Source organism: Bufo bufo, chromosome 3, assembly GCF_905171765.1.
Source record: "Bufo bufo chromosome 3, aBufBuf1.1, whole genome shotgun sequence".
Classification (NCBI taxonomy): domain Eukaryota; kingdom Metazoa; phylum Chordata; class Amphibia; order Anura; family Bufonidae; genus Bufo; species Bufo bufo.
The window spans coordinates 216178209-216204764 of record NC_053391.1 but is presented as its reverse complement, the minus strand read 5'-3'; the positions used below and the strand labels follow the sequence as shown (position 1 = coordinate 216204764).

The 26556-nt window shown below is 45.9% G+C and overlaps 1 protein-coding gene across 7 annotated transcripts in view; it reads left to right on the top strand.

Moving 5' to 3' along the window:
* Window positions 1-26556, top strand: part of CSDE1 (cold shock domain containing E1) — a 69904-nt gene that overhangs the window by 10322 nt on the left and 33026 nt on the right. For 6 of the 7 annotated variants that reach the window (XM_040423938.1, XM_040423936.1, XM_040423935.1 and 3 more), the window contains exons 2-6: window positions 409-790; window positions 16502-16624; window positions 17187-17382; window positions 17756-17865; window positions 19854-19946. In XM_040423938.1, coding sequence (XP_040279872.1) covers window positions 16511-16624; window positions 17187-17382; window positions 17756-17865; window positions 19854-19946 — 513 coding nt within the window. In that variant the 5' untranslated portion in view covers window positions 409-790; window positions 16502-16510. The remainder of the gene's footprint in view (window positions 1-408; window positions 791-16501; window positions 16625-17186; window positions 17383-17755; window positions 17866-19853; window positions 19947-26556) is intronic. The other variant, XM_040423934.1, reaches the window with a different exon arrangement.

Sequence of the window (26556 nt, the reverse complement as noted above, 5' to 3'; positions counted from 1 at the left end):
GTCCACATTTTTTGCGAACCCAAAAAATGCTTTTCCTGCTGTGCTTTGACCTGACGCCACACAGCGTGAGATCAGAGCGCTGGTGTACTTGTGCTGTGAGCAGTTATAGCACAGTGAGGGGTTGAGGACCAGGAATGAGTACAGACCCTGGGGAGTGTGGCATTCACCACTCCTGTCCTAATGAGCACTTTCTTAATGGAAGTGCTCATTAGTATTTTCACCATAAGACACACACGCTTTGCGTCTTATAGGGCAAAGAATACGGTAAGTTGTAAACCGAAGCATGACTGAGATGATGCCTAGTGTTTGCTGGTGTACGCTCTTGTATTGCCCAGTACGTGTAACCAGCCTGCTGTGTCTACGTATGTTGGTCTTTGTCATTCATCATAGTGCTGGTTTGTCTTTCAGTATGAAGTTTAACAGAACAGAAACTACCACCTGAAACTGCTGCTTCAAGTTCAGATCAGTCAAGGAACATCTGCCACAATAGTAACCTACAAGACCAAAGAAGAGAACTTGCGCTGAAGACACAACACTTGATCTGAAACAAGAAGTTTGTGCCTACTCAACAGCTACACAAGAGCACTTCCCAACGCTGCTATTAGTCTTTGTTTTATTCTCAGCGCCACACTCTGCATTCGCATTGTGTAGCGGGAGTCGTCTTTCTTAGCTCAGTAGATCATTTTCTCACTATCTCTTTTTAAACTAGCAACCGACAACCTTCTGTACCATCTGCTGTCTACACAAATCGGTAATACTACTGAGTGCAATACCTGAATATCTCAGCAAGGTGGGTATGCTGTTAAATGGTGTCCTATTCCTTGCTGCTTGCTTTACCAGTCTTATGTCAGCAGGATCTGCCCTATGAACGACCAGGCATATTCTGCCAAGTAAAACAATTTCAGTTATGAAGATTTGCAGTTGCAAAGTAATTAAAAGGGTTTTGCAAGACATTATCCTCTGGATGGGACATCAGTATTTGATCAGTGAGAGTTGGACCCCCACTGGTCAGCTGTTTGAGAAAGCACTGACCATCCTGTGAGCGCCACAGCCTTCTCCATGCTCGCCAAGCACCGCGCTGTACATTGTATAGCGGCTGTGCTTGGTATCGTAGCTCGGGCTCATTCGCTTCAATGGGACCGAGCTGGGCCTAGGCTATGCGACTGATGAATGTGACATCACATGGCCTAGGGAATGCTGCTAAAAGGCTGTGGCGCTACTGCGAGCACCCATATCTTCTCAAATAGCTGATCAGTGGAAGACCCAGGTGTCAGACCCCCACTGATCAGATTCTGATGACTTTTCTTGAGAATAGGTAATCAGTACCTGTTTTTGGAAAACCCATTTAAGCTGGTTTATATGTAAATTGGCTCACTGAAGACCTAATTTACTTTAAGGGCTCATGCACATGACCGTATGCCCTCTGAGACATACGGTCAATGAGTGGGCCATATGTCCCGGAGCGGCATACATTGTGCGCATGGGAGCGCACAGCATCATAGTAACCCATGATGCTGTGCGCATCGGGCCGCATGTGGAACTATTGTCCTGCACTCATAATATCATGAGTGCTGGGCAATAGTTCCGCGGGTGGCCCGATGCGCACAGCATCATAGTAACCTATGATGCTGTGTGCACGATGTATGCTGCTTCTGGACATATGGCCCTCTCACAGACTGTCTCAAAGGGCATACTGTCGTGTGCATGAGCCCAAATACGGTGAAATTGCTCAGGAATAGCGCAGTCTACTTCATAATTGAGATTTTTACTCAGCAGGATCAACCTTTTAGTTTTCATAAAGTTGATCCTGCTAGCAGATGCTCTTTAAAGCATTGTTCCAGAATGCACTTTCCACCTATATAGAGGATAGATCATAGAGGTCTGTTCGGGGGGGGGGGGATTTCTGACCACTAGTACCTCCATCAGTCACAAGAATGGGTGTGCTGTTTAAATGTAGCGGCATTTCTGCTACCGCTCCCCGTTGAGTCTGTAGGGCTGTTGATGAGCGAGGTCTATAGATTGCATGGCACAATCTATAGAGAATATGTGGATTCTCGAGTGTTTCCCTCAAACGGGGAGGGAAAGGGCCCTACTTTTTTTTTTTTTTTTTTTGCGGGTGTCCCAGCGGTCAGTTTTCCTCCAGCATGGAGTTGTGGTGAGTTGTTATTCTGGGTCAATGCCAATTAACTTCAGTTTTTGTGTTTGTAAGGTTTAAAAAAAAACAAAACACAAACTCTTGCTTAGTGTTGTATATATTTATGAAAATGTGTATCCCCATGTAATTTCACTTCTTACATACAGAGTTATGCAGGGTAAATACATTGGTGCACATAATGCACAGCAAGGGCAAAAAAACACCATTGCTAAATTCTGTGTGCTTCATTTATTTCCCATAGACTTCCATGTAGCATTTGGAACTGGCATTTTTTGCTTTAAAAAAAATGCTGCGTGAGACACCAGCCTGAAACCAGTGTTAGGTCGTCTTTGTAGCGCTGTGATAGTCACAAAGACTACAAAGCTGGCTTGGCTTTTTTTGATACCAGACTCCTAAACCACGTACATGTTCTTGTTTCCCTGCTTTATTGTATTTTGCAGCCATCATATCTGTAGTGATGTGAAACATGGCACACATCACTTGAAAGATGTGTATACTGAAAGACGTGGTGCTAGCTCCACTGAAATCTGGTTAGAGATGGGGTGTGAACAAATGGAAACCCTTAAAGTTTTACAAATGTATAGACCTGACTGTTTTGGCAACGATCTTCTGGTTGGCATCAATTTAGGGTGTGCACGACTGTCTTTTGCAGTCCGCAAAAAAATACAGATGTCCGTGTACGACACTACCACAGATGATCCGCCCCCAGGGACAAGAAACCTAAAGAATAAAAAGGCGGAGCCTCTCTACCCCTTCAGTGGTTTCCTGTCCCTGCAGTAGGAGACCTACAGTTTTTTTTCTTAGGATGGAAGTTAAGAATACGTTTAAAACCAGTAAGAAACTTGGTGACGGAAAGGGACAACTTATCTCAATTAATTTCTTCTGGCGACAGTGACTCCCCTCTGGATACCTTTTTTCTTCAGAAGAAGAAATTGTAGAAAGAGCCTTTTCCTCCTGAAGATACAGATAACTTTTAAGAGTCTATTAGATCCACTATGAACATTGAAGATCTTAAAGAAGATACGTCGGTAACAGACTGAAGGGTTGCAGGGAGAAAAAAAGGGTAGATGCTTCTCTGTGCATAAGTGTTCTTTCCCTAATTCAAAAGGAATGGAAGAAACCATGTAGGAAGGTTTTTAGTTCCAAAACTTTTTAACGTAAATACCCTTTCAAAGAAGGCTCTCAAAATAGATGTTGCCATTTCTAAGGTTTCTAAAAGATCCTCTCTTCCCTTAGAGGACACGGGTGTTCTTAGGGACCCTTTGGCTAAGTAGGCTGAGTCCTTCCTGAAGGGTACTGGGGAAGCATCCACTTCCTCATTTCGTCCCAACATTGCGGCCATGGTGATGGCTGGAACATTAAATTTCTGGCTGCAACAATTAGTGGTTCAATTAAAAAAGAAGTCCTAGGGAGCAGTTTTTATTTTCCCTACCCACATTACAGAAGGCAGCTAACTTTTAAGCTGATGCCTATGGTTAGGCTTGGCGCTCAGACTGCACCTCTTACTAACTCCACTTGTAGTGCACTTTGGCTTAAGTACTAGAGTGGAGGAGATGTGGTATTCCCTGTCCAGGTAAATTTCTCTTTGGCCCAGATTTGTTAGAAAAAGCGGTGGATAGGAAGAAAAGATCTCTCTTCTCCCCCCTCCTCCCAAATCCTTCAGGTCTTTCCTCTTTTAGGACTAGACGGTCCTCAGGAGGTAATTCGGGTAGTAGACAGTTTAGGGACCAAGAACAGAGGTCCAGAAATTTGGCGGGTAAAGGGTTCCTCTTTGGAAACTCTACCTCGTCAATAAAAAAAAGTCTCAGCAATGACGCCAAGCCAAAAGTGTGAGAAAGACTAACATTTTCTAATCCCGCGACTCTCCCATAGAAGTGAATGGGAGCGTGCCGCGCATGCGCGGCCCATGCTCCCATTCATTTCTATGGGGCAGACTGCAATAGCTGAGCCAGTGCTTGGCTATTTTCGGCGGCCCCATAGAAATGAATGGAGAGCGGCTGCGCAGTGCGCTCTTCACTTTCGGGGCTCCGTTCTCGATATAGGTGCGGGTCCCAGCGGTGGGACCCGCACCTGTAAAACAATGGGGGCATACCCTAGCGGAATGCCCCCATTGTCTGAGATGAGAGAACCCATTTAATTCCGGTCCTTCAAAAAGGACTATCAGAAGGATATTTATCACAGGTTTTTCTAGTTCCAAAACCAGACAGCTCCTTCAGAACAATCATCAATTTGAGGGTCCTAAACAAGTTTTTTGTGTTTAGAAAGTTCAAGATGGAAACAATGAAAACTACGATACAGCTTTTGTTTGCGCATTGTTTCATGGCAGTAATGGATCTGGAAGATGCCTATTTCCACATTCCAATGCACCCAGAGTTCCAGAAGTTTCTCAGAGTTGCAGTCTTTATGGAAGGTCAGCTACAGAAATTCTGATTTCAGGCATTACCCTTTGGCTTGTCTATGGCCCCAAGAATCTTTACCAAAGTGGTAGTGGAAATGGTCTCATTCATAAGACTATAGAACGTGATGTTAGGGCCATATCTGGATGACTTTTTAATAATCGCAAAATCCCATCGCAGTTGGAGAGAAGCAGTACAGATGGTGGTAAGCACTTTTCAGGAATTGGGTTGGATGATCAACGACAAAGTCCAAACCAAAGCTGGGAAAATGTCATATTTCTAGGCCTAGTTCTAGATTCTGTATCTCTGAAGGTATATCTACCGGAGGAAAAGAAGCAGAATTTCCACTCCAATAAAATCCCTTGCATCTCCCACTCTGATGTTTTGGAATGCGATGTCGGTCATGGGGTCCCTAGTATCCTGTATTCCGGTGGTCGGGTGGGCTCAGCTACATTCTCGTCAATTACAGGCCTTCAAGAAGAGCAAAGGAATTCTAGATGTCAGGCTGCAAGGCTCCTCCAACAGGAAAGAGCTTTTGGCAGAGAAATGGCCCGAACCTATCAGACAATCTGACTACGGTAGCCTATATAAATCACCAGGGGGGACAAAGTCAGTCATATTTCAGCCCTACATATGAGGGGAAAAAAATATTTAAGCGGACTTCCTGAGCAGGTATCGTTTAAAACGGGGAGAATGGTCCTTGAACAATTAGTCTTCTCCATGATCACAAAATTATGGGGCATGCCCGTGATAAACCTGTTCGCCTCATGTCAGAACAAAAAAGTAGATCTATTCTGTTTCTTGGATCTGAGGGAATCCATTTATGGGGTGGATGCCCTTCTCCTGAAATGGGACTTCACACTGGCCTATGTGCCACCCTCCCCCTTTCAGTTACTACCGTTGGTTCTATAAAAAATAATCAGAAAAGACAGGGCAAGAGTAATTGACTGCTCCATTCTAGCCGTAGAGAGCATTGTTCACTCCTCTCAAAATGTCAGTATCAGACCCTTTGATACTTCCGGAGATTCCCATTCTGCTGTCCCAGGGTCCGGTTTTCTATCCAGCAGTAAAGGGTCTGAATTTAGCAGCATGGTATTTGAAAGCGGTCTATTAATAAAAAAAAAAAAGGGGGTTTTCACAGAAGCTGATTGCTACACTTAAGAGTAGAAAACCAGTGACTATTTCTATCTATGCCAGGACATGGAGGAAATTTTATAGAATTTTGTAAAATCAATCCTGAAAATCTGCCTGATTTGATTCCTATGTTCTGGAATTTCTTCAAAAAAGGGCTGACTTTGGGGTTAGCTAAAAATACATTAAAAGTGCAGGTTTCTGCCCTTTCGGTACTTTTTTGAAGAAAACTTTGCCTCTGATCCTTGGGTAGTTGGGTTCTTTAGAGCAGTAGATGGGATGGCCCCAGTTTTTTCCCTGAAAGTTCCCTTGTGGAATCTGAATCTAGTTCTAGGAGCTCCGACACAGCCACCCTTTTGAGCCCATTGAATCGTCCAATATCGAGCATCTTAACTATAAAAGGATTTTACTAGTAGCACTCACCACAGCCAGGAGAGTTGGCGAGTTGCATGCTATTTCTAAAAACTCTAGAGGATAGAACTATTATTCAACCTGACCTCGCCTTCTTAACCAAAGTTTCCTCCAAATTTCATAGATCACAGGAAATTGTGCTCTCTCCCCCCCCCCCCCCCCCAAAAAAATTCATACATTGGATGTAAGACCATCTCAAATCTACGCAGTGGTCGTGAAAATCTTAAGCCTTGTTTGTCCTCTTCTCTGGACCAAATAAGAGTAAGAAGGCTACCAAAAGTACCTTGTCTAGATGGCTGGTCCTTTTCTCCTCCAATCTCGGTGAAGGCTCGTTCTGTGTCCACTTCTTTGGCAGATCTGGTGCAACTATTGAACAAATCTGTAGAGCTGCCACATGGTCTTCTCCCTGTACCTTTTTCTGACCCTATCGTTTGGACCTAAACTCTTCCTCTGATCTATTTTTTTGGTAGAAAGGTCTTACAAGCGGTGGTCCCTCCCTAAGGAAGGATATTCTTGTCTGTAATTCTCTCTGTGGTGCTGTCATGGGGGAAGGTGAAAATGATTGCACTTACCGGTAATTGGATTTCCCAGACCCAATGACAGCACCCTTCCTTATTCCCTCCCTGGGTTTCTTACATAGATATATAGATATAGTATTTGTGATATGTTAAAGAGGACCTTTCACTAGATTAAAAAATGTAAACTAACTATACAGACATGTAGAGCGGCGCCCAGGGATCCCCCTGCACTTACTATTATCCCTGGGCGCCGCTCTGTTCGCCCGGTATAGCCTCCGGTATCTTCACATGTTAGGCTCCACCCAGTGGAACCTGCCGGCGTCTCCTTCTCCCATGTTGTAGCGCTGGCCAATCGCAGCGCTCAGCTCATAGCCTGAGAGGTTTTCTTCTCTCTCAGGCTATGAGCTGAGCGCAGCGATTGGCCAGCGCTACAGCATGGGAGAAGGAGACGCCGGCAGGTTCCACTGGGTGGAGCCTAACATGTGAAGATACTAGACCCTATACCGGGAGAACGGAGCGGCGCCCAGGAATAATAGTAAGTGCAGGGAAGTCCCTGGCTCTGGGGGACTCCCTTGTCACTCTCTTCTCCCCCCTCCCTTGTGTCTCTCTCTGCTCTTTTTCTTTTTTTTTTCTCTTCTCTTCCTCCAAACCTCTAATGTAGCGTGGCCGAGCTCTGTTTGGTCTGCGGTACAGGAGCATTTGTTTCCTGTACCCGGCTGGACTGAAAGGAAGTGCACACTAAGTGAGCACTTCCTGTCAGTCCAGCCGGGTACAGGAAACAAAAGCTCCTGTACCGCGGACCAAACAGAGCTCGGCCACGCTACATTAGAGGCGCTTCCCTCCTGTCAGTCCCTCTCCATGTGCAGTCCTGTCTGTATTCCTTCTATGGGAGTTACGCAGATGGCTGAGCACGTGGCTGTTTACCCCTCTTCTCAGGCCTTTCTCGGATATCCACAGATCTCATTAATGTCTGCCAGGAATACCCTCCATGCATGAATTATTTATAGGTTTCCTCTGATTTTGGGATAGAATGAAATCCATATCCATGTTTCTACCCATACAAATTACATAGGTTATCTTAATGGCCTGTGTTTTTTGAGAGTTCAGGGAATAGTTCTTTATATTTTGTATTTAAGTGGGTACACCCTGTTATAAAAATGTATGTACATATCAAAATGGAGAGATGCCTGGCCAGTTCCTGTGGCTCTATGTGCGAAGGGGCCTAATTGGGCAACCTCTCCAGAATATGCAGCATGTCTTCCTGGATAAATGCTAGTTTAACTTTTAACACTTTCTGTCACCTGTCGTGAACAATGGGTCAAAAAATGTTATGGCACAATGATCCCTGTATGAGCATGGTCCTATTGGGCTAAGGAATAGACACAGATTTCTGGTTACCAGCCTGTCTTAGTTTGCTACAAACTGTTAAAGACCATGCCCGCTTATGCACTGTTGGTTCCCCTGCCACCTCAATCTAGGCTTTCATGTAACCAATATGACTGCTCTTCAGTTGGAGAAGCTGGCTCTTGATATGACATGTTAATGTGTGATTATTAGATGTTTGACTGCTGGGACCCCCACTGATTCCAGGGCTGAGGTTCTCTGCCATAAGGTTTGGAATGAAACCTTCATACCTTTCGGGTGAAGAAGCTTTGTTTTCCCTGTAAATTTTAATGGAGGGTAAACTTCACAATGGTGGCTGAAGAGATGTAAGCCAGTTACGATCGGTGGACCTGATTCCTGGTTCCCTTAGATGAGCAGGATATTAGTAGAATAGGTGATGTGAGGGGTTTGAATGGAGCGACAGATGAGCATTCACCCTCTCGCTCCATTCAATGCCCATGGTGCTGACAGCAGAGTTACTAGGGCTCCAGTCACACTCTGACATGCAGAGAGACTGGACCCCTGCTGTAGTGATCGTGGTGGTCCCAGCGGTCGTACAGTTATAGAAGAAGTTACACTGGAGCATACTTTGGACCAGCTTTTACATGTAGACATGTAACATTGTGGCTCTCAAGCTGTCTAGTTTTGTAGGGGCCACATGAGGTTTGCTGTTGTCTGACCTATGTCCTAGTATGATTCTTTTTTTTGTTCCATGCATCGGGCACCTAAAAGATGTCTATTGCGCATGACAGCGCTGGATTTAAGGTCCCATACACACTAGTGTCTTGTTGGCCAAACCCACCAACAGGTTAATGTGTATGTTGGGCGAGAAGGATCGGGCAGAACTAAGATTTTCCTTGAGATGTGCCACGGCCGGCAGTGACAGCAGCTTTCTCCAGTCTCCCTATAGAATGAATGCACAGAACATGTGTATAGGGGGAGTCAGGAGAGATGGCTGTCAGCGGGCAGCATGCGCATGGCCGCCCATAGTGTATTCTGTATTGCTTGGCTCTTTCTGCTTCCTTTCGTTTATTTAACATGCGTGTTTGACACGTGTCCGAGCTGAGATGATTGAGATCTGTTATAGAATTGCCAGACTGCCACCTGGTGCATGTAAAGCTGGTGCCAAGTTATGTGAGAAACTTCCAAGTGTTTGTTTCTTCTCATTTTGAGTGAGAATTCTCCACAATGGCCTGGATCTGGGGTGGTCGTCTGGTTCATGTCACTGTGTTCACTACGTGCCTTGCATGATGTGTGTCCATTGGTGAACATCTTAAAGAATGTGTTTCTCGTCCTTTGTCAGTCAAACTGCACCCATCCACAACTGGATTAAATGCCATGTATTGCTGTCATCGTAGTCTAGACCGCTAACCTGTTTTCACCTCCTAGGGCTGGCATCTTGCAATGAGCTTTTTTTCTCATTTACAGCCACGCTGGAATTGATAAGGTTGTCTTGTCTGATTTTTGTTATATGCAGCATTGTAAAATTAAGTTGAAACAGGAGTAGGAATATGGCAAGCACCTGGAAAGAATTTGTTGAATTTTCCATGCCGTCTTCTCCCCCTACTGCATACGTTAGTGCCAACCTGGGCAATGCATCTCCAGTCGGACTGGCTTTATCACCTTATGGCCGATCAGTAAGTTATTTCACCATTCCAGTTCTAATGGTTAACTACTCTAGTCCATATGGGGTGTTTGCCTTCAACGGTGGCTTTTTATCCCCCTCCCCCATTACTTCATTTGTTTTGTTTTTTGTTTTTTTTGCATCCCACTTCTGTTTAGTTCATCCCTACCCACTAGGTTTTTTTGTGAAAGTTTTTACTAATCTTAAGTTTTATTTAGTCTCTAATCATTTTATTCAAATCCCATTATTTGTATTCATTAAAGTGTTCCCCACCCCCTGCCCAGAATTCTGACTACTTTGCTGTGTGAGCTATGCTGGTGCAGTATGACACTTGTGATGTACACTTATTGTGCGGTAGCTCAACGGATGCCCCTTTTGACATCTGGTTGCTGGACCTCCCTATACCTCCAAAAGGTTATGGAATACAATAGTAGACTAGCTTTTACATGGGGCATATTTGTAGAAAATCTGATCCATTTCCCCCGGATAGGGTTGTTTTTAGTTGTAAAGGTATGAATTTCTGCAGTCCCTGATCAGATGTATGGGACAGTCGCAGAATAAACCAGAACAGAACTTGTGTGCTCCACAACTATAGTATGCAGTATGTCCTCTCCGCAAAAAGATAAAATGTTCCCAAAATTCGGACTACGGCGCATCTGTATTTTGTGGATCTACAATTTGAGGAAAGCAAAATGGGTACAGTTGTATGCACATGGTCTTAAAGCCAAGCCTTCTGTGCTAGTGTATTGTATCTTGTACCTGTCATAGGAATACCATTTCAAGAAGGTTTTGGTTATCATTGAAGAGCATACATCCTAGCCAAAGGGATACTTAAAGGGGTTGCCCAAACTTAAGAACATATTCAAAGGATAGTGAGACCATAAGGACTCCTCCCTCAAATTAAAAGAATGATGTATCAGTGAATGGAGCAGAATATGGAATGTCAGATCGGGACACTTAAACTTCTTGAAACTTTTGAAAAGTGCTAAGAAAAGCTGTTTGGGCCTCCTGCAGGATGACAGGTTTATCATAATTTGGACCAGAAATTGGTGAATGTGATTTCAGTTTCTAGTGCAAGGACAGCCCAAAATGTGCCAAGCTTATTCATTAAAGTGCGAAGTTTATTTAGGGTCCATTCACACGTCCGCAATTTCGTTCCGCATTTTGCGGAACGGTATTGCCAACCCATTCATTTCTATGGGACAGCACGATGTGCTGCCTGGATCCGCACTTCTGGGTCTGCAATTCCGATCCCGAAAAAAAAAATAGAACGTGTCCTTTTCTTGTCCGCAATTGCGGACAAGAAAAGGCATTTTCTATGAGAATGCCGGCTATGTGCGGTCTGCAAAATGCGTAACGCACATCGCCGATGTCCATGTTTTGCGGATCTGTAGATCCGCAAAACACACACTGACGTGTGAATGGACCCTAAGACTGTATAAAATGCCTGTCTACATCACATATCAATGTCTCTGCCAACTGTGGTGAACAGTAGGAGAACTGCATGTGATTGCCGAGGCCATTGATTGGCTTGCAGCAGTCATGGGAGTGTAGGGGTCATCCTCTCCCCTGGTCCAGAGGGGATGGCAGTTGCAGAACTAGAACAGTGGGACTTACTGTGCAGCACCATTAGTAAGGTTTATTTTATGTCTGAGTACCCTTTAAAGAGGACCTCTCACTTCTCCTTACTACACGGTCATTAACAATGGTGATGGTAATTGGTTAATTGGATGCAGCTGCGGTAATCGCCTGCTTCTTAAGAGCGGTTACAGCCGCTCCACCTGGTTGTACCCTCAAGGCATGCAGTTGTCCTGACTCCTACAGAAACCATAATGCTTGTGCGTGCTTAACTTGCTAAGAACGCCAGGGTGGGTTTTGACTGATTGTTTTCCCTGTTGCTCTTTACTGTGGCCATAGGAGAATGGTTTTAAGAGGTTTCCCCTTGCCCACGACAGGACCCATGTGAGAAGGACCTCTATCCAGGACAGGAAACCTGGGAAGGTAAAAAGGTTCCCCTCTACATCTGTTCTGGTTTTCTGTCCACCGGCAAGGATGTCTTGGGGAGCTCTTGCCTCCTAGAAGGTTTCTACCTCTAGAGCATTCACACTTGGGGCTGGGGAAGGTTGAGGGTCTACTGAACAGTAAGAGGACCTATTCCTTTGGGGCATAGTCAATCTTTGTAGCAGCCCATCTAAGTCTGGCTGCACTCTCCTTGCTAGTCCCTCACCACTTTTGGTGGGAGCTGCTGTGGCTGGGTCAGGCAGTTTCGAACTAGTCAATCCCACGGTCCTGGCTTCGGTTGCTTGGAGTCGTGCTTACTGTGTACATTAAGTTCCACCACTGTTGAATGACCCTCACTTTTTTCCTAGCTAGTTGGGTCCATAAATATTGGGACATTAACACAATTCTAACATTTTTGGCTCTATACACCACCACAATGGATTTGAAACAAACAAGATGTGCTTTAACTGAAGACTGTCAGCTTTAATATGAGGGTATTTACATCCAAATCAGGTGAACGGTGTAGGAATTATGTGCCTCCTACTTGTTAAGGGACCAAAAGTAATGGGACAATTGGCTTCTCAGCTGTTCCTTGGCCAGGTGTGTGGTATTCCCTCATCCCAATTACAATGAGCAGATAAAAGGTCCAGAGTTCATTTCAAGTTTGCTATTTGCATTTGGAATCTGTTGCTGTCAACTCTCAAGATGAGATCCAAAGAGCTGTCGCTATCAGTGAAGCAAGCCATCATTAGGCTGAAAAAAAAGAGATGGCAAAAACATTAGGCGTGGCCAAAACAACTGTTTGGAACATTCTTAAAAAGAAGGAACGCACCAGTGAGCTCTGCAACACCAAAAGACCCGGAAGACCACGGAAAACAACTGGTAGATGACCGAAGAATTCTTTCCCTGGTGAAGAAAACACCCTTCACAACAATTTGCCAGGTCCAGAACACTCTCCAGGAGGTAGGTGTATGTGTGCCAAAGTCATCAATCAAGAGAAGACTTCACCAGAGTGAATACAGAGGGTTCACCACAAGATGTAAACCATTGGTGAGCCTCAAAAACAGGAAGGCCAGATTAGAGTTTGCCAAACGACATCTAAAAAAGCCTTCACAGTTCCGGAACAACATCCTATGAACAGATGAGACCAAGATCCACTTGTACCAGAGTGATGGGAAGAGAAGAGTATGGAGAAGGAAAGGAACTGCTCATGATCCTAAGCATACCACCTCATCAGTGAAGCATGGTGGTGGTAGTGTCAAGGCGAGGTGCAGTAGACATCGCATATCTAGATTTTAGTAAGGCTTTTGACACTGTCCCACATAGAAGACTTGGCAATAAACTGCAGTCATTGAGCATGGACTCCCATATTGTTGAGTGGATTAGGCAGTGGCTGAGTGACAGACAACAGAGGGTTGTAGTCAATGGAGAACATTCAAAACAAGGTAATGTTACCAGTGGGGTTCCACAGGGATCTGTACTGGGACCGATTTTGTTTAATATCTTCATAAGTGATATTGCAAAAGGCCTCGCTGGTAAGGTTTGTCTTTTTGCTGATGACACAAAGATATGTAACAGGGTTGATGTTCCTGGAGGGAAACGCCAAATGGAAAAGGATTTAGGAAAACTAGAAGAATGGTCAGAACTCTGGAAACTGAAATTTAATGTGGATAAGTGCAAGATAATGCACCTGGGGCGTAAAAACCCAAGGGCAGAATATAGAATATTTGACACAGTCCTGACCTCAGTATCTGAGGAAAGGGATTTAGGAGTAATTATTTCAGAAGACTTAAAGGTGGGAAGACAATGTAATAGAGCAGCACGAAATGCCAGCAGAATGCTTGGATGTATAGGGAGAGGTATAAGCAGTAGAAAGAGTGAAGTGCTTATGCCGCTGTACAGAACACTGGTGAGACCTCACTTGGAGTATTGTGCGCAGTACTGGAGGCCATATCTCCAGAAGGATATAGATACTCTAGAGAGAGTTCAGAGAAGAGCTACTAAACTAGTACATGGATTGCAGGATAAAACTTACCAGGAAAGGTTAAAGGACCTTAATATGTATAGCTTGGAAGAAAGAAGAGACAGAGGGGATATGATAGAAACTTTTAAATACATAAAGGGAATCAACTCGGTAAAGGAAGAGAGCATATTTAAAAGAAGAAAAACTACCACAAGAGGACACAGTTTTAAATTAGAGGGGCAAAGGTTTAAAAGTAATATAAGGAAGTATTACTTTACTGAGAGAGTAGTGGATGCATGGAATAGCCTTCCTGCAGAAGTGGTAGCTGCAAATACAGTGAAGGGGTTTAAGCATGCATGGGATAGGCATAAGGCCATCCTTCATATAAGATAGGGCCGGGGGCTATCCATAGTATTCAGTATATTGGGCAGACTAGATGGGCCAAATGGTTCTTATCTGCCGACACATTCTATGTTTCTATGTATGGCTGCCAATGGAACTGGTTCTCTTGTATTTATTGATGATGTGACTGCTGACAAAATGAGCAGGATGAATTCTGAAGTGTTTCGAGCAATATTATCTGCTCATTTTCAGCCAAATGCTTTAAAACTCATTAGACAGCCCTTCACAGTGCAGATGGACAATGACCCAAAGCATACTGCAAAAGCAACCAAAGTTTTTTAAGGGAAAGAAGTGGAATGTTATGCAATGGCCAAGTCAATCACCTGACCTGAATCCGATTTTGAGCATGCATTTCACTTGCTGAAGACAAAACTGAAGGGAAAATGCCCCAAGAACAAGCAGGAACTGAAGACCGTTGCAGTAGAGGCCTGACAGAGCATCACCAGGGATGAAACCCAGCGTCTGGTGATGTCTATTTGTTCCAGACTTAAGGCTGTAATTGACTGCAAAGGATTTGCAACAAAGTATTAAAGTGAACGTTTGATTTATGATTATTATTCTGTCCCATTACTTTTGGTCCCGTAACAAAAAGGGAGGCACATATGCAAACTGTTGTAGTTCCTACACCGTTCACCTGATTTGGATGTAAACACCCTCAAAGCTGACAGTCTGCAGTTAAAGCACATCTTGTTAGTTTCTTTTCAAATCCATTGTGGTGGTGTATAGAGCCAAAAATGTTAGAATTGTGTCGATGTCCCAATATTTATGGACCTGACTGTGTTGTCAGTGAGGACCCTGTTTGGCTATAAACCTGTGCTAAGGTGGATACAGTGGTGTCCGGTCAAGGCAATGTTCTGAACTAAATCGATTAGCACAAGCTGTGCAAATCTCTGCTAGTTTCCTTCAGTGTCTTGAGTCCTGGATGTTTAGCTGTTTTTGTTTTAATCCCTCTAAGTTTAGGGCACCTTAAATTGCTATGACTGTGTGCCACCATGTGATTCCTCTGCATTACACTTACAGTGCTGCATTGAACAGATATGTAATACAGTTGCAAGGACATATTATACCTCTGTTTGCGTCCTACTTTAAATGGTCGTGCATTTCATTACATTCTGTGTAGTGGAGATAGTATTGTACATCACAGAAGTGCCACATGGCGGCACGTGGACTCCTTTTGCTCTTAGGCTATGGTCTATTAAAAAAACATGTCCTAAAAAACCCCAATCTAGCATGTTAGTAGTGTAAGATGAGACTAGCAGGAGAGTTCAATTTTATTCCTGCGCTGCCCACTCTATGCTATGACTGACTCTCTGATTCGTGCAGCGTTTTTGGCTGGGCTAGAAGTCCTGTTCTGTATACGTTCTTGTGAGACACATTGAGTGATTCATAGGGATAGTGACTTCCAGTCCAGCCAAAAACTAAAATTCAGAGTGCCAGTCACGTGTTGTGCCACAGAGTCTTTTAAAGGAGTTTTCAAAGATTTTACTACTGATGCCCTGACCTCAGGATAAGTCATCAGTATCGGATCGGTGGGGGTCTGACACCTGGGACCTACGTGATCAGCTGTTTGAGAATACATCAGAGCTCCTGTGAGCGTTGCTGCCTCCTTGCAGCTTACAAGCACTGCAGTATGGCTGTTCTTGGTATTGCAGCTCAGAGCCATGGAGCTGCACCTAGGCCAGTGTTGGCAAACCTACGGCACGGATGCCAGAGGCAGCACTCGGAGGCCTCTGTGTGCACACCCTGGAAGTCTATGGTGTACCGATATACCTTAGACTTTTCCTGCCATTCATCAGTCCAGGGCCCACTATGAACAGCACAGGCAGCGCATTGAATGTAGGCAGCCTATTGCAGCTACATGATAAAGTACATGGAAGATATACTATACTGGACTGTAGTACTCCAGGTTAAATTGCTGTGTTGGCACTTTGTGATAAAGTGGGTTTTGGCTTGCAGTCCTGGCCATGTTACTGATAAACGGGTCGTCGCTGGCCTCAGAAAAGCTGAGAGAAGGCGAGGTGCTCGCAGGAGCACCAGTTCCTTTTCAAACAACTATCCTGAGGATAGGTCATCAGTATAAAAAATTTCAGAAAACTCCCTTAAGGCTCCATTCACATGGATCCACAAAACACGGACACTGCAATGTGCGTTCCGCATTTTGGGGACTGCACATCGCCGACACTAATAGAATATGCCTATTGTCCACAATTGTGGACAAGAATAGGACATGTTCCATTTTTTTTCGGGAACGGAATTGCAGACTTGAAAGTGCGGGTCCTCAATTCTGTATCCGGGCAGCACATCCAGAAATTGAGCTATCCTGCCTTTTACATCTTCATTACTAACCAGACAGATGTAGGAGCGCTTCTCTAAGTGTTTCCTAAAGATGCACTGAGATCTTTTAGGTAGTAGATAAACTTGTATTAGGTTTTCCTTGTTTCTTGTCTGGCCCCAAATTGCTTGGCCTTTGTTAGGTTAGCACATCTTCTGATTTTTACATTTAACTGTTTATCTTAGCTGTATGTGATGGAGAAGCTCTATACTGTATCAGAGTCCGTTACACCATCTACTGCAGTCCCTGTAAGTCCCACCTCATGCACTTCTAAAAAGCAGAAGAGGACCCCACTGTATCAGAGATCTGTAAGTCAGGGAGTTGTTGGCCCCCAGCATGAGTATCTGCCAGCGTCAGGTCTTTACTCTGTATTAACATACTAAGTTTAATATCTGGGCTAACTCTAGGCATCTTGTGTGGCTTCCTGGTTGTGTGTTTTTTTATTTTTTATTATAGATTTGATATTGTTGCATGTAATGGCTTATGTGTCTCCACCAGATCGCTTTATTTTTGGGAGGTTGTGTCCGTTTGACCAACTGTAGTCTAAATTTGACCCCTTTAATTTGGACCTGCTGTAGATAAAGTAACTAACTTTTCTTTTTTTTTTTTTTCTTTTTTTTGTCAAATATCTGAACTAAATGGAAAAACCTGGAGCCCCACATTCACATCATCGTGTTTTCCATGTTTCTGTTTTAATGTTGCTTTTTAGTTTTTCCTCATTTTATTATTTCTCTTGAAGTGTTTTTTTTTTTTTTTTTTTTTCCTGTATATTAACATGGTGTTGTAAATCACTTAACTGCATTTTTATTTTATTTTTATTCCTTTTTTTTGAAGAGGGGTTGAAACTAACAATGTCTCCTTTCCTATCAGATGAGCTTTGACCCAAACCTTCTCCACAACAATGGACACAATGGGTACCCCAATGGTACTTCAGCACTGCGTGAAACAGGCATTATCGAGAAACTGCTAACATCTTACGGATTTATTCAGTGTTCAGAACGTCAAGCTAGACTATTTTTCCACTGCTCACAATACAATGGAAACTTGCAAGAACTTAAAGTAGGAGGTATGCATACATTTTTATTTATTTTCTCTCTTCCTTGTTCTGTATGAAAGGGTTATACCAATGGACATCTCGAGTCCGTTGTAGTAGTGACATGAACGTGCTCATTACTCACAACTCCCCACTACTGGTTGTTGTGTATTACTTGGCTGATCATTCATTTGAATGGGATCTGTAATACAATTTCTTTGCAGTGGCCACTGGGGGTTTCAACAGCCTGACCTGTGATCATCTTTTTACGGGATGAGCTGACTAATGTTATAGAATTTATTTTTTATTTTATTTTTTTATTTAAAATTTTAAAAGTAAAAACGTCTGATAAAAAAAACCTTGTATGGAGGCAATTAAGAATTTTTTTTATTTTATTTTTCTGCAGATGATGTTGAGTTTGAAGTGTCATCAGACCGACGTACTGGTAAACCAATTGCGGTTAAATTGGTTAAGATCAAAACTGAAATTATGCCAGAAGAAAGAATCAATGGACAGGTGGGTAACTAATTGTGGAGTCTCCTTATGGTCATATGTTTTCCTCCTTATAGGCAGCTTGGCAGTATACCAGCCATCTATTGCTTGCTCACAGGACATGAATGTCTAGTGCAGGGCTGGTCAACCTGTGGCTCTCCAGCTGTTGCAAAACTACAACTCCCAGCATGCCTAGACTGCTTACAGCTATCGGCCTACAGCAGGGCATGGTGGGAATTGTAGTTTTACAACAGCTGGAGAGCCGCAGGTTGGCCAGCTCTGGTCTAGTAGATGCGGTCCCACACTTACACTTAACAGCTGAGCAAGCAGTGGGTGATACTGACTGCAAATTGGGGGGATAATTAATCCCATCCTTAGCCAGCGGAACCTGTGGAGAAAAACTTGCCTGCTCCCTAGGATATCTGCACTGCACTTCGTTCCCCTTCTATCAGCATCCACACTAATGGGGGCATGTGCGCATTTGCAGCCAGTTATCCAAATAGAACATCACTGTGTCACGTGCTGCTTGGGCACAGGTCACCATTAAGGCCACTCATTGGCTGCATCAGCACATATGACCCTCATCGTTACATATGTTGACAGACAAGGACCAAGCTGCACTAACCCAGCATGGTCTCTTCAGCTTGGAGCCATGCTTCCAGCTCTGCTCAAAGAGCTAATTCTGCTGCCAATATCTGCATGGAGCAGCAGAGCGTGGAGGTGTCAGACCCCCGCTGATTGGATTTTGAGTACCTATCAAGGTTAGTACACCTGTACAGTTACCTCCATACTGCAGAAATGTGGTCAGGTATCGACAGCACTAAATAACTTCATGAAGTTGGGCCTCATGTACTCCGTGCCGTTTTTTTGCGGTCCGCACACGGAGTGCTGTCCGCTTCTTTTGCAGCGCCATTGAAGTGAATGGGTCCGCATCCGAGCTGCCAAAACGGCGGCTCGGATGTGGACTCAAACAACGGTCGTGTGCATGAGGCCTTACAAGAACAAATTAAAAACCTTGCTTTACATATGTGGATAAAGGCTTCTGTGCACTGGGCGTGGCCAGCACTGAAAAGCTGAGGTGCACTGAGAGATTAGGCCTTGTCCCTCAGTGCACCGAAGCCCTCATTTGAATGAAGAATGTCTTGACCCTGCTGAAACATGCTTTAAAGGGCTTCTGTCACCCCACTAGAACTTTTTTTTTTTTTTTTTTTTTGGTTACTTAGAATGCCTATAATGCGATTTATGCATACATACTGTAATCATTTCTGTTCAGCAGATTTTGTTAAAAACGTAGTTTTAAAATATGCAAATTACCTTGCTACCAGCAAGTAGGGCGGCTACTTGCTGGTAGCAGCCACATCCTCCTATCCTAAAGACGCCCCCTCCGCATGTTGATTGACAGGGCCAACGGACAGGATCATCCTCTGGCTGGTCCTGTCTATCAAGATCTCGCGCCTGCGCCGTAACTGTATTCAGTCGGCGCAGGCGCACTGAGAGGAGGATGCTCGCTCGGCAGCTTCTTCCTCAATGCGCCTGCCCCGGGTGTAGATGTGACGTCATCGGCGCAGGCGCATTGAGGATGGAGCGAGCGTCCGCCTCTCAGTGCGCCTGCGCCGACTGAATACCGTTACGGCGCAGGCGCGAGATCTTGATAGCAGACAGGGCCAGCCAGAGGACGATCCCGTCCGTTGGCCCTGTCAATCAACATGCGGAGGGGGCGTCTTTAAGATAGGAGGATGCGGCTGCTACCAGCAAGTAGCCGCCCTACTTGCTGGTAGCAAGCTAATTTGCATATTTTAAAACTACGTTTTTAACCAAATCTGCTGAACAGAAATGATTAATTACAGTATGTATGCATAAATTGCATTATAGGCATTCTAAGTAACCAAAAAATAAAAAAACTGTTTTAGTGGGGTGACAGAAGCCCTTTAAGTCCCATTTTTTCAATTCAGATTTTGGTTTGGATTTGCAGCCAATAAGCTTCCCTCTTCTGTTCTCTTGTATCTTAATAGGTTGTCTGTGCTGTGCCTCATAACTTAGAAAGCAAATCCCCGGCTGCCCCAGGCCAGAGTCCTTCAGGGAGTGTGTGCTATGAACGTAATGGAGTAAGTCCTGTAGCCCCTTTTTTATGATTAATTTTTATTTTTTTCATTTTGCAGTGTGGCATTCTCTCTGTACCTTATTTTAAATAGAGACCCCTTAATGGGTAACACATAGAAAATGGTATGATTTCCTATTATACTAATATATTTAAATTTCTGCATGGTTGACCCCCTATATGCAGTAGCATGGTATAGCCTATGTATCAGTCCTGTGTAATGTATCCATGGCCTATCTGAAACATGGCAGCAGTCACATCGTATAGTCCCTGACATTCAGTAAGCAGCAGTGTTACATGATGTACACGTGCTGGGCCAGCACCCAGACACTTCATGTGATGAGTACATAGGACTAGTGCTAGAATAACCATATTGTGGTTGTTATATGGCTGCCTGCCTCTAGGTGATGTCATGTAATAAAGCAGATCTCCTTCCATGCACTGCCAGACATGAGGTAGTAATACTGTATATGGTTTTACGTTTTCTGTTGTCGGATACCTATGCACTGAAAACCGGGTCACACGATGTCTCACATGACTAATGCCATGTTTAGTTTTATCCAGCTCTCCTATGGGTGCATTTTACAGGACTAATATGGGCCATACCATCACTTTTCCTATCGGGAAAGGCTAGTGTATGGATAGAAAAGGTCTGCAACCAGAATTTTTAATTTTTAATAGAAAATGTTCAAAGTTTTATTCTCCACAAATAAATGTAATCATTTAAAACCAGAATACTTCTTTAAATGAGACTTTGGGCAAACAAATTACTTTACAACAACCACTGCTGATCAAGACGCCCTCGCATGAGCTACAGAAAGCCTAACAAATGCCATAACTGCCATGCTTGGCAGTTGTAATATTGCGCTGCTTGCCAGGCGGCTCGTGGGGTCAGTCAGGATTATGGGCTGCTTACCAATATACTTCCATTAGAAGCTCTGTAGAGTTTTTGTCTAGATAGTCATGTCCCCTTGTTACAGAAAGGCCTTTCTCATCGGCACGCAGCTCTGTCCATAAAATCGCAGGAAACTGATAGGTGACGAATGTCCATGGGCAATTTCCTTTTCTTCCAGGATCTGTACAACAGCGCAGCTTGCTCTGTTATTCTTGACCTGGACACTTATCTTTACAACTGGCCTCACTCTTAGGCCTCATTTAGACAGCCGTATGCTGTCCGCAAAAATGCGGATCTGTTTTTTTGCGGACAGTTCAGCATGTCCGTAAAAAAGATGGCATTCAGTATTTTTGCGGACCCATAGACCTCAATGGGGCCATGTCCTGATTTTCACGGACAAGTATAGAACATGTTTCATTTGTTTTGCGAAACCGTTGAATAGAAAAGGGCCCCATAGAAGTGAATGGGTCATTTTTTCGGATAGCATACAGCCGTCTGAATGAGCCCTTATGCTCCATTCACACGAACGCATTTTTGGTCTGTAATCTGATCCACCTTTTTTGCGGATAGCATGCAAAACTGTTAGTTTCAATGGGTCCCGGTCCATATGTCTGTTCCGTAGCCCCGCAAAAAAAATGGAGCATGTCTGTTTCTCGTGCATGGCATTGGGGGACACAGCACCATGGGTATATGTCCAACTACCACTAGGAGGCACTAGACACAAAAAGTGTTGGCTCCTCCCCGTTGGGCTATACCCTCTCCACAGGCACAAGGCTATTCAGTTTTTGTCTAGTGTCCGTAGGAGGCAGACCTGTCCTGCTTTTTTGCAGGTCCTGCTGTTTATTTTTTTTCCTTTTTTTTTTTTTTTTTTTTTTTTTTTTTTTTTTTTTCTCTCTCTTCTGCAGGTCTCGGTGATCTCCACCGTTATACCTGCTGCAGGCTGGGGCTCCATCGTGTTCCACTTTAGTTGCCCCCCCTGCGGGCGCGTACCTCTGTACCATCGCCGGTCACCCAGTCCCCACAGACTGCATCCGCAGTGGCTTGCCGGCATTCCCACGGTTCCCGTGTTGAGTCTGCTGAAGGGGTGACCCTGCGGCGCCCGAAGACATCAGATGGTGAGTATAGTGAGTATACTCCCCTGTCCCTGCCCCAGGGTTAGGTTCCCTCCTGTGGCCAGGGGGGTGGGATCCACCTTAGCTGGGGGTCCTGGGAAGCTTCCATCTTCCTCCACCTTTCTCTTCCCCCCTTGGTTGGTTTTTTCTCTCCTCCCTGGCCACACAGTCCAGGCGTCGCTTCTCCTGGGCCTTCCCCGCTACTTTAGTCCCCGGCTTTTGCTGGGACTAGGCCTCATCTTCCATGGCCCGTTCCCGGCTCCCAGGTGCTCTGTTTGCCCTGTTCCGCCCACCCCCAGGCGTCGCCCCCCCCCCCCCACCCTCCTCACCTAGTTTTGTGGGTCTGGAGGCCCCTCGGTCGGCCGCGATTCGTCCCGCCCCCCTCGCTCCATTCCCGGCTGCCTCATAAATCGAGGCCCCGGGTTTTGGGCCTGCTAGGCCGCGATCTTCCCGGCCCCTCCTCCTTGCTTCCCGGGCTTTTCTGACCCCGCCCGGCCCTCGGGAGGGGCTATCTCCTCCACCCTTTACTGGTCTAACGTGGGTTATCTATCCAGTGGATAGATCCTCAGTTTAAAAGAACTGCAGACCCCCTTTAGGTCATTGTCCTATGTAAAAGCAGCTAATGCTGTACATAGGGATCACTCAAGTCGTTCCCCCCCACCCCTCCTCAATTGCTTCATTTCTCCTGCAGCCTCTATAGCTGCTGCAGCACCTCTTTGGGGAACATGGCATCCGGGTCCAGATATGACAGCCTCTGCTGGCTGCTCTATGAGGGTCTCCTCTCCCAGCCTCTCCTCGGATCGCCACGTCTTTTCACGTGCGTCCGCTGTCTACGAAGGCTGCCATGCGGTCGGCCTGTCCCTTCTTGTGTGCAGTACCTCTTTCCAGACCCCATTGTGTCCCCTGACCAAATCCTTTTGTGTAGGTCCCTTCTGAATGGTCTCCCTCTTTGTCAAAGCCATGGGAACCTTGTCCGACTCTCCCAATCCCTGGCGGAGTCGCTGGACCGCTACCTATCCAATTGCGGCCACCTATGCCCTCCCAGGGTCCTCCCTGCAGATGAGGCATGCTCAGATACCGGGTCCGGCAAGGGGTAGCTCACAGTACAACCTCGGGTGGTCTCAACAGGATTCCACCCCTCCTCGGCATCCTCGGGTCCTCCCCAGGACAGGCCTGAGGCTGGTGACGAATCCTTTCCCGTCACCCCATCCGTTGCCTCGGGGGACACCTCTGCACCGATTCCCTCGGAACAGAGCATCAGGCGGTCTTCCTCCATACAGAAGCCTCTGGGAGGTCAAGACTAACGTGCACGGAGGAACCTCTCCTACCCAGGGTTGGTATCCCCTCTAGTGGACTTTCGGATGGCGCTCCCCTGACTGCACAGGTATTCAACCGCACAGGTAAGGCAGCCATCCCCGTGTTTAGCATAATGAGTCACCTACTTGGTGTCTCTGGTACGTACGCCTTCTCCTTAACAGGGGGGTACCTGCACCACTGCCATAGGCTGTACCTGACAAGCCTTCCTGGTTCCCCTATACCAGGGGCTATGCTCTACACATTTGAGAGTGTTTCCACCGGGTCCCCATCCTGGTGCTGGTGTTCGCCACTCTACCTCCTAACAGGGGGTCCCTGTTCTTGGCAAGCGCCTCCTGTTGGTTGGTAAGGAAAAGCAATTATATATGGCTGTTTCCATCCGCCTTGCTCTTTTTCATAGGTAGAGTACCTACACCTACTCCAGATGCTGAAGCCATTACTCCTGGCTGGCTCTATGGTGTTCCATGCGGCACTATTTCTCCCTTCCGGGCGAGATACACAGGCCGCCTTCAATTGCCTTGGCAATTGCACCTGTCTGTTCCCAGCCACTTTGCTCCTTTCATAGGTAGAGTACCTACACCATCTCCTGATGCTGTAGACGATACCTCTGGCTGGCTCTATGGTGTTCCATGCGGCACTATTTTTCCCATCCGGGCGGGATATACAGGCCGCCTTCAATTGCCGTTGCAATTGCTCCTGTCTGTTCCCAGACTTTTTTGCTCCCTTTCATAGGTAGAGTACCTACACCATCTCCGATGCTGTAGCCAATACCCCTGGCGGGCTCTATTGTGTTCCATGCGGCAACATTTCTCCCTACGGGCGAGATATAGAGGCCACTTTCAATTGCCGTAGAATTGCCTCTGTCTGGTTCTAGTCGGCACCAAGCTGCCACCTTGGTCCCTTCATAGGTAGAGTACCTGCACCATTTCCTGATGCTGTAGCTGTTGCTCCTGTCTGGCTTTATGGTGTACCATGTGGCATTTTCTCTCCCTTACCGGACGAGATATTGAGGCCTCCTCCAATTGCCGTGGTCATTGCACCTACCTCATCATAGTGTGCACTAAACGGCCATCTTACTCCCTTCATAGGTAGAGTTCCTGCACCGTCTCTGATGCTGCAGCCGTTACACCTGTATGGCTCTATGGTGTACTATGCGGCCCTGTTTCCCTTTTTTTTTTTTTTTTTTTCAGGCGAAATAGAGGGCCTCCTTCAGTTGCCATTTCACCTACCTGATTGTAGTGTGCACCTGTCTTGTTCTTTGTGGTACCGTGCGGCCCTATTTTCCCCTTCCCGGGCGGAATATAGGTACCATTGCTAACGCGGTAGCTGTTGCACCTCTCTGGTTCTAGGGTGCACCATGTGGCCACATTGCTCCGATCTTAAAGGTAGTACCTCCACCATCTCCAGATGCTGTACCCATTACACCTTTCTGGTCGTTTTCTGCACTACGCAGCCATATTTCTACTTTACAGGTTGAGTACCTGTACCCTCCAAATGCAGTAGCATTCCCAGATTCTGTGGCTATGTTTCCACTCTCCTTAGACATGCAGCCACTTTCCCTATATTTTAGGCGTGTGGTTGTATTACTCAAGGTGCTGGGCCCTATGGTGCAATCTGTGGCCCATACAGTTTCTGTATTACTGGGTGCTTTCTGCCCCCAGGTTCTAATCTGTGCGGCGGATGTTGGTTTCACCCTTTTGGTTCTTCCATACATCTCCACTCCGTTTCTGTCGTGCTCAATGGTCTCCTTGTACTTCTCAGGGCACTGTCTACAACAGGCCATCCTGGTTCTGCATGTGCATGGTTTCCATATCTGGCAGGGGTGGGCCAGCCCAACCCCCACCTTGTCGGTCTAGTGCTACTTATTGTAGCTCCAGTATATGGCTGATCTGTTCTGATCTGGCGGGTGGTCCACATACAACCATGCTCCCTACACCATGGCCAGGTGGTTGTTGGCCTTTGTGCTGGGGTTGCTCTTGCCATCTCTATAAGGTACTACGGTTTGCTGCGCTTCGCGTTACCCCATGTTATAGAGGAGTACTCGCGTTGTTTCCTATTACAGAGTGGCCTATTCCTGGTGGAGTACAGGGATCTCCACTGGATCTTCTACCTTGTTGGGGCACGTAGCTGGTGAGCATCGGCCGCTGCAGCAGTTTTCGGTCATCGCTGGATGTCCTCTGCCACATGGAATCCTTCTGGGGTCATCAGCATTTTTCATCGCTGGACGTCCTCCCTGACGGGTCAGGGACAGGACCACTGAGCGCCACACACCTGCCTGGTAGGTAATTTTTCAGCTGGTTGCTCTGGCATCGGACAGGGTCCCGTAGTTCCTTCTGGGTCCAGGTGTTCTCGGTATTCCCTTATATTCTCTGCTTAGTTGTACTACATGTCAGAGGGGCAGTCCCCTTCGACCTTGCCGTCGTTTGCACCTGTCTGGTACTTTCTCCCCCCTGGGAGTTTTCAGTACGCCGGTCGCGGCTGGTTTCTACATTTCTGTGTAGTCTCACCCGGCTTTTTCATGGCGACTTCTGCATTCCTTATGCATATGGATGTCTGTCTATTTAGTGGTACATCCCGAGCTGCTGTACTTGTCCTCTCTGGGACAATGTATACAGTTTGCTAGTCACTGTTCTTGGAATGGGTAGTTGTCCATGGCCAATGTCCCTTCCCCTATGGTAGTTTCATCTCTCCTTTCCTGGATATTCTGGCTTGCGTTGTCTTCTGGTGGTTCAGCTCCTGGTTCCTTGTGAGCCCATCCCGGGTACTCCTTCTGGAGTCCCTGGTCCCCGTTTATTTGACCACTCAGGTTCTGCATGGCAATCGTTTTTTTTGGGGGGGATCGGGGCCTGGGTTGATTGTTCCCTTTATGGGTTCCAATAACCTTGTGGTCTTCTTGGGATTCGTGTCTCTTTTCCCATCCTCCCACGTCAAGTACCTGGTATTGAGTGGTTTAGCACAACGGTTTGCAATTCCGCCGTATGGTCTCCTTCGGGAGGGACCTCCTCCTGTTGTAGAACCTTTCCTCCTTAGGCGGTTGGAGTACTCTCCTTCTACTTCCATGTCTTTCAGTCCAGTGTGTCCTGCTGAGATTTCCTGGGCCTGTATCTGGTTCCTTTTTTCCCTGATGCTTCACATGCCCAGAGTTTCCTCTGGTCTTACGCTTCACAGTGATTTCTTGTTTTCCGAGGCTCGGGCCTCATCTCCTGTTTTTGGGACGCAGGTCTTACTCTTTTTTCCTGGCTTTTACCTACAACCCCCTCCTTCTCCAAGGGTTGGCGGTTTCCTCTAGCAGCCTT